At 42.4% G+C, this 12,551-nt stretch overlaps 1 protein-coding gene across 1 annotated transcript in view; it reads left to right on the top strand.

Annotated features, from left to right (window-relative positions):
• LOC144753418 (rap1 GTPase-GDP dissociation stimulator 1-like) overlaps positions 1–12,551 on the top strand; it is a 591,335-nt gene that overhangs the window by 507,294 nt on the left and 71,490 nt on the right. The window contains exons 9-10 of the mRNA XM_078641113.1: positions 6,453–6,587; positions 10,359–10,484. Coding sequence (XP_078497239.1) covers positions 6,453–6,587; positions 10,359–10,484 — 261 coding nt within the window. The remainder of the gene's footprint in view (positions 1–6,452; positions 6,588–10,358; positions 10,485–12,551) is intronic.

The following is a 12,551-nucleotide window of genomic DNA, read 5'->3' as shown; positions in this document are numbered from 1 at the left end:
TCTTGCAGTTCATGAACTGTCAGACACATAATTAGGCCCAAAGTGACTCCCACCAGAGTTCTGGGTCATGTTTTCGTCACTGGGGCAATGCTGCCTACCCATGACAGATAGTGTAGGAAGTCAACATCTCCCATTGTGGGGTCAAATTGGGCTGCATGTAGCCATTCCTTAGCCACCATTAAATGTGCTATCAAGTAATATGCCTGGACATCCTCAGCCCCCATGCCGCTGTCAAACAGTGATTTACTATACTTTACCCTTGCCCTTCATGGTGCTTTACCTTTTCAGAAAAATATTTCTGATCAGCGACAGGATATGCTCCAATAATCAATGTGGTATTTTAAATGTGTAGTTTTGAATTTGGGGAAAGATTTAAGGCAGGGGAACCACTTTAACTATAGCTGCTTTACCCATGATAGACAAGGTGAGGCATGACCAAACTGGGAGGTCTCTATTTAATTTGGACACTTGAGTATATTATATTCCCACACTTCCTCACATGCAATATCTCAAATATGTAAACCCCTTGGTGGAGATCAGTCCTTAGGCCCACAGCAGATCCATAGGATATACCACCAACTTGTCAGGGTTCACCATGAGCCAGGAAAACACAGACGATCAACAAAATTTGGAGGACTCTGGCACTCGACTCCTACGGCTTACGGAGATGCATTCACAAGTTGTCTGCATAGAGCGATGCTACATCGGAGACCCACTCCAAGCCCTTCACCAGAACACAGCTTTCTAGTATTTCTATTCCTCTCATTACTAAACATTTATTGTAGTATTTTCTCTCTGTTAATATACAATATTGGACAGAGACATAAATAATGGTCAAGCTTTTCCTCAGCACCTTTCCATAGTCTATACAATGTATCTTGTCTACTGGGATGCTTCATATTTTTGCAACAAGAATCTGTCCTGAGGCTGGAATACATTAGCAAGCTTTGCCATGTAACTAAATGAAATCTAGTCAAGCTTGAATGTATTTCCTACTGTGGACTGGATGCTTGGAATTACTTTGTGGAAACTTTATGTTGGACGAATTTATGATCTCATCTTTAAAACTCATGTGGCATACACAGCATCTTCATGGGGGGGTCGGGGGGGTAGTTGGCAAGTTAAGCCCCTTCCTTTAAGAAATGATAACTGATTTAAAGCAATTCAAGAAACTCTTGACCTACTCATTCCTAGATACAGAACCTTAAATGATCCACTTGGAGATGCAAACAAAAGCCTTGAAACCTTCAGACTTTGGCATGGACAACAAAATACTCCACTTTACAACTTTTAAATGTCCAGTGAAATTGGTTAAACTTAAACTATTGTGTTAGTCTTTATTTACTAATTTGTATACCTTTAGTTGCAGCTTGGGTGAGCGTTTAAAACTGCATATTTTACTGAAGAACACTCACTTTATAGCTTCCATGAAGCAAGCAAAAATATAGACTGTAAATACCTGAAGATACCAATAAACCTTACATCTATATTCCTCAGATAGAGGTTAATGATTCCATAATTGGTGTACATATTTGAGAGCTAGCTGACAGGCACATTCACATTAAAATCATCTCTTATGCAAACATTGTCAAAGTCTATAGGTCGGGTTTGCAATTCATATTATTATTACTATTAAATGTTAGAACTGCAGTATAGTTGGGGAAACATAAAAGTACCTTTATCGCATTTTAATAATGTACATAATATATTGGAGTAGACATAAAAATGGAGAAATATTTTGGGGGGAATAAGTGGTTCCCTGTTTTTCAGCTCTCCTATCTAATTATAATTGTGTTTTATTCTGCCATCTCCTGGCAGTCTCCCCTCACCCAGCTCCATCTAAAGACATACCTCACAGTGGTTATCTAAAGTTGCAACACTTAAAAAAAAATACTGCTGTTATTAGGTTACTTATGTTATGTGGCTAGTCCACTAAAGCGCCACCAGCGGGTGTTTAAAGTGCCTCGCTTCATCAAAAAAGGGGGTCTGATCCAGTCATGCCCAACTGTGGGGAGGAATCTATACTACATAACACAAAAAATGTAAGCAGCACATGGTCATCAATATATAACCATTTTTTTAACACAACATCTACACAGTGTGTTAAAGAATTAATCTCATATTTATTTTATGCAATTATTTTTATCAATAAAGAATTTCATTAATTTTTGGTCTTTTCTCCTACAATACATATTACAAATAACACCATATACAACATTTAATTCAATAAACAAAAGACAATACTACATAGACACATTCAGTTCAGTTCAGTTCAGTTTAGCTTTATTCGGTTGGGACAGACAACCATAAAAGCACACAAATGATACCAGACAATAAAAACAATTCAGTATACAACCATTTCCTGAGGGAAAAATATTAAACATCTCATAAAAAATACAAATTACTTTTAACAACTGCGGGATATAAAGTGCAGTATGCTTAATACAAACAAATGACACATAGCAGCTATAATGTTACAACAGATAATACAAGGATTATGAAAGTGCATTAACTCATAGACACAGTCCTTAAAGAAAACCATACAGAAATGTTAGACAAGATCCAGAGTCTCATGAACAACGTGAGAGTATTTGATGTCCAAATAATTTTCACCTCACAACAACTAATGTATTCCCCTCTGGGGACGAAGACACGTTTCTGTGATTCCCTCTCTTTTTTTTTCCATAACCTATAATTTATTTTTACAGTCACTCTTGATACTTATTCACTATGCAGAGATAATGTGTGTTGTTTTATATAGTGAGAAGGGTCTCAAACGTCTTCCCCAAGATTTCTGCCAACGCATTTCGACCTCTGTTGTGGATGAGGATGTATTAGAATTTATAGCGAGGTCTTCATCAGGACATGACAGGGCTTCTTAAGGGTTCTCTTCGTTTTTTTCCTTATTGGTTCGATTGCTCACCATAGGCGATGCAACTGATCATGCCGGTAGTGCGATTCATTGTGTTTTCTCTCTCCTGTTATATATAGAATTAAGTGATTGTCTGTATGTCACGCGGTGACGGTTACCACATATAAATTGGGGACCACCGATGTGAAACTCCACCAGTGTCTCGATGCCGCAACCCGCATTTGCGAAGCATTGCTGACCCAGTAAGATTGGAGGGAAATAGCAAAATGTAATGTAATGTAAAGTGGATTTGTAGAGCACTGCTTGTCACCCGTGAGGGTATCCAGGCACTACTGACAATGTCGCTAGACAAGGATAACAAGTTATTACCCAATTCACTGGTTCTTGCTCTCTCAATTTTGGAAGCAAACATATGTGCACAAACACTCAGTGATTCAAATACTTGCGTTTCAGGTGATGCAGAGCTATTTTCTATGAAGCTATTATTCAAATAAGTGATCTTACCTTACACTCTACATGTGTTATGTTGTACTTTTCTATAGTATTATATTTAATTCTATTCAATTATTTGTTCCATTTACATAATTCATATAGTACTATGCATTGCTGTGTTAAGACGGATGTATGTCATTACCACGCATGCTTTTACAACGCATGCCTTTACCACGCAACTTTCACAACGCAAGTCGTTACAACGACTTGCGCTGGGGGGCGCTGGATAGTGAATAGTTTAATTTACTATTCCAACTCCAGTCCCCGTGAATAGTAGGGAAGGTTTTGGATAGTAAATTAACTATTCCCTATCCTAGAGCGCCCCCCAGCGCAAGTCGTTGTAACGATTTGCGTTGTAAAAGTTGCGTGGTAAAGGTACTGCGTTGTAAAAGTTGCGTTGTAAACGATGTTCCCCGTTAAGACTATGCTATATGCCATTCTATCCTAGGATATATTATGCTTTAGTGTGTTGAGTTATGTTGTATCCTTCTATGTTATTTGAGGATGTGCTATTTTAAAGCTTGCACTACTGCATGCTTTGCACTACTGTATTTTGTGTAATTTTGTACTATGCTTTGCTATGCTATCTTACAGAATGCTATTAGATTGTGTCATGCTGTGCAATGTTGTATTGTGTGTCATGTTGTGCTGTGTTATGTTAGGATAACTTGTGTTATGTTGTGTCAGCCAAGTAAATACATCAAAGAGTGGCCTTGCTTTAAGAGCTTTCCATAATTATAAGCTGCATGTCAAATCTTCAGTCTAAAAGGAGGAGCATTTGATGCCCCCTCTAACAAAAGAATTGCTTGATATTCGCTCCCAGAAAATGAAATACCATGGACATGATGAACATCCTATTCAAGTAGTGGAAAAGCATGAACCACATGAAAGCCGGTGGCTGAAGGGGACTGTTCAAAACAAGTTGGCCTTATTTATGAGGCCCTCGTGCCACTGTTGCATCACTTTTTGTGACTGCGCCATATTTACAAAGTGACGCATCTAGGCAGATGCGTCACTTTGTAAACCCTGCCATACATTATACCTCCGACAGGTATAATGTATGCAGGATGGGCATTCCAGCACAGAAAAGGTTCCTAGAAGTGTTGCAATGAAATCTATGAGATTTCTCTGCAACACTTCTACGGCCTCACTGCGTCAAATCCTTACGCCTGCTTGAAGCAGGCCTAAGTGGTGACGCAGGCCTTTGCCAGACACACTCCAGCAATGCGCTATTTTTGCACCAACAGATACGTCGGGATTCCTGACATCTCTGTCAACCCCTGCGACATGGAGCGCCGTACAGTAAATACGTCACCTCCATGTGTCGCAAGGAGGGGGCACTGAAAAGTGTCAAATCGCTGTTTTATCACTGCGATGCGACAATTTTCATAAATCAGGTCCGTTCGCTCTAATAACATCTTACTGTACTTTAATAAAGAAGTGATAACATTAGGTTTGTTTCTTGAGAACCAAAGATGTCTATAGCTAGACCTAAAAATTGAGCAGGTTTTCAAATGAGCACTCCATCAATATGGAAAATCAAATGCTATGATTGAAATGGCAGCTTTCAGTTTTTTACCAATGCAATTTTCTTTTGATGAGGTATTGGTATCCGTAGTCACGCCATGGTCTATTTTGTTTTCCTTTTTATGTATTACATTTCTGAATGTATATTGTATTTAATTTATTCCAATTGAATGGACTGCCTCTAATCATCAGTAAGCTCTTAGACAAAGATGACAGATCTATTGGGTAATCAGAGATTTAGTGGTAGGCCCCGGGCTCTTGAAGTCAGGTGGGCCTTTCAAGTGACTGGACTGGCACTTGTGCCTTTCAGAGGCACAATCCTGATGGGAATTCTCATTCGTTTACTGCCCTGTATCTTTATGGCGCTGTTGCAGGTGCGTAGCTATCATTGATATAGCACAGGGGTGGATTGGAAAGGCGGGCAGTTGGGCATTGGGCGAAATGCCGGTGCCTGAGGGTCACCTGGGGGCGGCTCAGAGACGTAATTTCTTCCCCAGTCCCTGCCAGGCCACTCTAATGTGGTGCCAGCATCAAGGGCACTCCCCTGCCATGCTGTAAACTGAAGCTGGGGTCCGGTGTTGCTTTAGACTTTGGGGTATTTACACCCCAGCGCCCTGCCTCATATGACCTGCCATGCCAGACGCAATGTTTCCCGCCGCTGGGCCATAGCGCTTAGGCCATGATGGGTGTGGAGAGGGTGGTAGTATGCAGGGGCCTCGCTGGGGGAGGCAGGTGATTTTGCACCCTTTGGCCATTCTCACCTAAGCCTCCCTCGAGAAGCAGGGGCATTGTGCTTAGCTTGACCCCTCCCCTGCCAGGTCATCGCCCTGGGGGTACAGTCAGCTAGAGAGGGGGCTAGTAGGAGAAGTGGCCTCTTAGGGGCCAGGTGTTGTCACCTCTGCCCCAGTGTCTTTTAGGCCTGGTTGGGGAGAGGGGGATTGCATAAAATTGGATGTGACATTGTGGCTAGAGCTGTCGACGTTGGAACCAGGTTCGAGTCCCAGCGTCACTCAACAATCTGTAATTCTGAGCAAATCACTTAATCTCCATACCTAAAATAGGAATGAATTGATTGTGTACGGTAAGTGGTGCCCATGTACATTGCTCTAATGCCTTAGAGCCGAATTAACACTATAACATTTTTAAAAAAAGAATAAAAAAAAATAACAGGCCAGATTCCAATGAGACTAGCAGATGTTGATCCATGAAAGGGGCGATCTGTGAATGTTGGCCACTTTTTTGGGAATGCCCTGGCCTAATTGTGATCCCAATCCGACCCTGATACAGCAGGTGGGTGGGGCCAAGTCCCAGTGGCATCATAGGCCCACTGTCCCCCAATTGCTACCCAACCTGGTGGGCAGTGGTATTTTCCTTGCTTTGGTCAGGGTCTATGTCACTGCATTGATGGGCAGTGCTGTTCAATGTTGGATGTTGGTTGTTATCTTTCCTGACCCTGGCAGTCAACGCACAAAGCTGGAGACAACTTTCCCTCAAGACTGTGAAGGCACGGGTTGCTAGGATTGAGTGTCCTTCATTCTGATATTCTGATCCCTTTCTGCAGACAGCAACTGTGGCCGGATGGTGGAACTTGGCGTGGTGCATCAACTCCTGGACTTGCTGGAGCAGCATGTGGAAAATGGAGATGTCTCGGTACAGCACGCTGCCCTGAGTGCACTGCGGAACCTCGCGATCCCAGGTACGTGCACCCGTGACCAATGAATATTAAGCAAATTCTAGAGAATGGTTCTTAGTGCACGATGTCTTGGTACGGCATGCTGCCCTGAGTGCACTGCGGGACTGCGCCGCCCCAGGTATGTGCACCCCTGACCAATGAACATTAAGCAAATGCTAGAGGGTGGTGCTTATTGCATGACGTCTCAGTACAGCATGCTGCGCTGAGTGCTCTGCTGAACCGCACCGTTCTAGGAAGTGCACCCTTGACCAATGAACATTAAGCAAATGCTGGAAGGTGGTTCTCAGTGCACTTGGAAAATATATCCCTTTCAATTGACTCAGCTTTCTCTTGTTTGGCCTTGCCAACTGAAGGGGGCACAGAGGCCTCTTACGTGTTTGTTAGAGAACTCCACCTCTGCCTCTGGGTTTTCTTTCTGCTATAAACTTGATCACCTCACCATGCCACTCACTTCTTAGGTCTGGCATTAAACAAGACCTTTTGATTTTACTAAAATGATATATTAGGTCTGTCTAGACAAGTCCTTTTGATTTTACTATAATGATCTATATAATATTCACACAGGAACTTTCAGCAGGCTCTCTTCATTTATTGGTCGGTTGCTTTGCCATTCACATTTTTATTGCGCCCTCTGCAGCATGGGGCATTGGGTTTAGCCACTTCTCCCACTAGCTAACATCACTGTGAGTGACAGCATTCATCTTTTTCAGAAGAAGGCATCCACACAGTAGTACCCTTCAGTATCAGGGACTGCAGTGGTAAATGGTTGCTTTTTTAAACCAAAAATATTGTTTTGCTTGTAAACAAGGTTTTTTTGGGGGATATATTGATCCTTTAGCTCCCATAGCAATAAAGTTTTACAAAAATCGTGGCAAAAGGAAAAAGAGACTCACAAAGCCAAAAAGCTGCAACCAACGCCAGACCTGCTTGCTTTGCAAATGCTTGTTCATACTGTGGCTTTGTCGGTGGTGTTGTAGGGCCTCTCAAGCGAACACCAACACCAGGTGCCTTTATTGACACAACCGCAGTGTTTAAGGCAGAAAGGTTACACTAACTGGTTGCATTAAACTATCACTCAAAACACTTTGGAGTACAGCCTGTCAAATGTGGCGCCTGTGTGAACTCTCAGAGGTCACAAACGGTGACCTTTTCTTCATCTACCGCGCCCTTAGTAGTGATGGCGAACAAGACAGAAAATCTAAAAGGTCGCGGAGGGGGCTTCCCCCCAATCAACCACCCGTTGTTGTTTAGTTTTTCTTTTCTGTTTGTGTACGTTTTGTGTATATTAATTTTTTAAGTAATTTTCTTCATGTTTCTGTATATTTTAAAAGTCTTGACACTATAGGAGTGTTCATCAGGCTACAGAATTTCGAGTGCATATACATTCACGAGAAATATATTTTTGGGGAGTCTGTTCTGTAAATATATGTTTTTTTTCTTCTCGTTACTGCATTTTCTAAACGTGTTCACCAGGCTACAGTTTCTCGAAGTGCACATATCCACACAATAAGTCAATTTATTGCATGAAGTCCAAACACGCCACAACACATCATGTTACCAGGTGTTAAGTGTCTTGTGTGCCCTTTACAGCCGTTCTATTGGGTTAGAGTGCAGCAAATTAAACCACCTCGCAATGAAATAGATGGGCTATAAAAGATCCAAGCGAGTGTGACCTGAAGTTACAAAGGTTGCATCAGTGGCCATTATAATATTGCTCCTCCTGTTTGACATTTGTTCCCTAGCACCGAATTTTAAAGATTCAATGCATCCAATAAATCTTCCCATACTGCTTTGGAATAGTTTTGGGAGAAGCATTCTGCAAAGCGTAAAAAGTGTAAAATCCTCCCGAATGTAATGGTGTCCATGGAAATGATTCACCGCGGGTATTTCGTAGCTGGTCCACCTCTGCTAAATTTCGGCATTCTGTTGTTTTGGGGTTTTTTGTTAAGCATTTTACAATTTCATATTCCCATGTTCCTGTCATTTCTTTTGGCGTCTTTTTCTTCTGTTTTGTGGATGATAAATTCACAGTGGCGTAGCAAGGGGGGGGGGGGGGGGCGGGGGCGGTCTGAGATTGGGGAAAGCACCACCCCCCACGCCCCCACAAACGCACAGGGATCGGATGGTCTAAGCTCTAAGGTCTAGCTACGCCACTGTTTCCCAAACCTAAGTTGTTTCATTACTGCACTCCTCGAAACAAAAGAAACAAGCATTGCTAAAGCAATGCTGTAGGCTCGACCTAAAAATTGCTCACGTTTTTTTTACGACAACAACAGAGATGCCTCAACCCCTCGTATCTTAATGATGCAATTATTTAACTTCATTAGACCTGGTCAGGTACTTTTATTTATACCCATCACTGGTATAGTTTATACTTTTTTTTGGAAGGCCTTATTTTTTAGGCAAAAGAAGATATACATTTATAACATAACATCACATCACAAGACTTAAACAATCTTCACAACAAACCATGCATGAAAAAATACATACTGAAATACATCCAATTGATATGAAACATTAGACATTAACAATTCATTTCCTCAAGTGCTACGAATCAAATCCTTTTTCTTAAGAAGATAAAACAAAGCAAAGTTGGATCACAAGAGCAAACAATATATATGAATATTTCGAATGTATCAATATATGATAAAGTGACTCTTGTTGATGTCCCAAGGTTTTTTTACGTCATGTCAATTTTGGGTTTTGTCAGGTGTATACACCACTATACAACTATGAGCATATTTACTACAGGGCTCGAGTCGGGGTACCACACGGGTGGACAGCGTCCCCCCACTTATTTTACCGGGGGGACGCCGTCCCCCTGCCAAACAGCTGGACTTCACTCTTTGGCCTCTCTGGGCCGAGGAGCTCGGCACCTTTTGTGACGTCACTCCGGCGACAGCGTCCCCCCCACTTCTTTTTTTACGACTTGTGCCCTGATTTACTAACACTTCACACAACGCAGCTCAGCAAGCAAAGTTGCATATTTTGGAAGAAACAGCCCAGTTCTGTTCGCTCCTAGCACTGATGTGCTTATGGATGCCTTGCTCCAACCCAGGCACCGTTGCGTCCTGTCACAAGGGTGTCTGCGTTGTGGTCAGGGTACTTTTGTTCAGGACGGAATACCTTCCTGCACAAAAACTATCCTTTCTGGCTATTTCCTCTTTGGATGTGTGCTACAGAATGCAGCACACATCCAAAGAGGAAAAAGTAAAAGAAATAAGGATATTTCTCCTTAGTACAACAGCTTCAGACACTCGCACCATTTTAACGCAAACCCATATTTACAAGTCTATTTACATATGGGTTTGTGTTAAAATACATGGATGGATACACAGGAACTCTCATGCACCACCCTTTTAAAGTCTACCTAAGCAAGGTAACGCAAGGCAGCAGTATGCGCTGCATTTCTTTTTACAAAACCATGTAAAAACATGCAAATCAGGATATGTGTGGCTTTGTAAAAAACCAAAATAGATGTTGCATCTGGATGTGCCAAAAAAGTGATTCAACTCCAACACAAAATCTTAGTAAATGGGGGCCCTAGTTTCTTCCTGATAGGCCTGTGGTGCCGGGTTGAGAGGCTTACATTTACCAGACTTGATTAGCTTGCCTAACAGCTATCCCAAACTCTCAGAGGCTCAGGACCGAAAGGCAAGATCTAAATTGGCCTATGGGTGAGTTTCCCTTTCTCTCCATATTTTCTCTGTGTGTGCAACATCCCTTTGGTTAGTTCTCCCCGTGTAAAAGCTGTGTCTTTCTTTCCTGCTGCAGTCATGAACAAGGTGAGGATGCTGGAGCAGGGTGTGGCAGACCGGATCCAGATGCTGCTCAGGTCTGAGATGCCTCCAGTGCAGTTTAAACTCCTGGGAACCTTACGCATGCTGACAGATGGCCAAGGTAGGTATGATTGGCCAGAACAGGCCGGATGGAATTTTGAAGCTTTGAAAGAAAATCAAAGATTTCTAAAAACTGATCCGACTGAATATCTGAACAATTCTAACTTGCGAAAGAAGTAAAAAAGTAGGATAGACAGGATTTTGTGGATAAGCTTTCTTATTTGTAACAGGGTTTCCTCAATTCTAGACCCATCTTGACCGCTTTTAAAAATGGTTCAATGATGTGATAACACTTGCAGTGCAAGGATGTACTTTACATGAATGTTTTTTCATCGAAATTCAAAAAATCATATTTATTTGAGGTAGTGGGAAAGAAAGTAGATTTGTTTTTCCCCTCTTACTGTTTAGAGACTGATGACGAACAGACCATACTTGCTTTATTTTACGTTTGTTTCAATTTGATTTTTCTTCAGGTGAATGGCTATTTTTCTTTGCCTTGGCATCTCCCTCTTTCCTTTTGCATTTTGATCACAAGTCCCTCGCCCCCACCCACTTTCGTACCACTTCAGTCGTTTTTCCCCTCTCACTGTTTGGGGACTGATGACGAACAGACCATACTTGCTTTATTTTACGTCTGTTTAAATTAGATTTTCCCACCTTCAGGTGAATGGCTATTTTTCTTTGCCTTGGCATCTCCCTCTTTCCTTTTGCATTTTGATCACAAGTCCCTCGCCCCCACCCCCTTTCGTACCACTTCAGTCAAACCAGTAGTCTGGTTTTGATTTAGTGAACTAAAGTAACCGAAAGTAAAATACATTTTAAGGGAAAGACTCATGAAAAATATATAAGGACTTGTTTCAAAAGGGCTATTAAACATCTGCGGCCCGTGCAGGTAAGAGCGGTAGGAAGGGGTTGTGGGGAATTCGACAGAGACCACAAGGAAAATGAAATAAATAATTCATTTGCCCTCGTCGTCTTCGGTATCCCCCCCACCCAGCCCCACTGCTCTTTCCTTCACGGGCCGTGGCTGCTTTAAAATATTACAGATTCATTCTAAAAAACTGATGGCCAGATGTTAGAATAGGGAGATTGTAAATAGAACATACAAGTTGCTCACCCGGTTTTGAAACCCACCATTTACTTTGCTGTGTAATCTGTGTACTAGTAGGTCACTTCATAAACTGGAAGGGGTGGGAGCACACTGCTGACCTCCCAGCACATTTCACCCCTTAGCATTATGGTAAATGCAGTTTGCAGTGCGCGCTTACTTGGTATTTTGCTGGAGTGTTCCACCAAAATTGGTGCAGATTAGTGCTGTCATCTCTAGACACGTGTTTCTGGATTTTATCCTTCATCAGTAGAGATCAAAAACGATGTTCTTCTGGGGTTTGCTGAGCAGGCTGCCACAATTCTTACATGTCTCAGTACCTCTCACAGGCGCACAGGTGCATCTCCACTAGCTCGTCAGCTACATGGCTCAAGGGAGCCTTTTGAAACAGGAAGGGGCGGGAGCACACTGCTGACCTCCCAGCACAGTTCGCCCCTTAGCATTATGGAAACTGCAGTTTACAGTGCGCGCTTACTTGGTATTTTGTTGGAGTGTTCCACCAAAGTTGGTGCAGATTAGTGCTGTCATCTCTAGACACATGAGTTTCTGGATTTTATCCTTCATCAGTAGAGATCAAAATCGATGTTCTTCTGGGGTTTGCTGAGCAGGCTGCCACAATTCTTACATGTCTCAGTACCTCTCACAGGCGCACAGGTGCATCTCCACTAGCTCGTCAGCTACATGGCTCAAGGGAGCCTTTTGAAACAGGAAGGGGCGGGAGCACACTGCTGACCTCCCAGCACAGTTCGCCCCTTAGCATTATGGAAACTGCAGTTTACAGTGCGCGCTTACTTGGTATTTTGTTGGAGTGTTCCACCAAAGTTGGTGCAGATTAGTGCTGTCATCTCTAGACACATGAGTTTCTGGATTTTATCCTTCATCAGTAGAGATCAAAATCGATTTTCTTCTGGGGTTTGCTGAGCAGGCTGCCACAATTCGTACAGGTCTCAGTACCACTCACAGGCGCACAGGTGCATCTCCACTAGCTCGTCAGCTACATGGCTCAAGGGAGCCTTTTGA

The sequence above is a fragment of the Lissotriton helveticus genome, chromosome 5_1 (genome assembly GCF_964261635.1).
Source record: "Lissotriton helveticus chromosome 5_1, aLisHel1.1, whole genome shotgun sequence".
NCBI classification, from domain to species: domain Eukaryota; kingdom Metazoa; phylum Chordata; class Amphibia; order Caudata; family Salamandridae; genus Lissotriton; species Lissotriton helveticus.
Note: the sequence above shows the minus strand (reverse complement) of the source record. Positions and strands in the feature narration are given on the sequence as shown.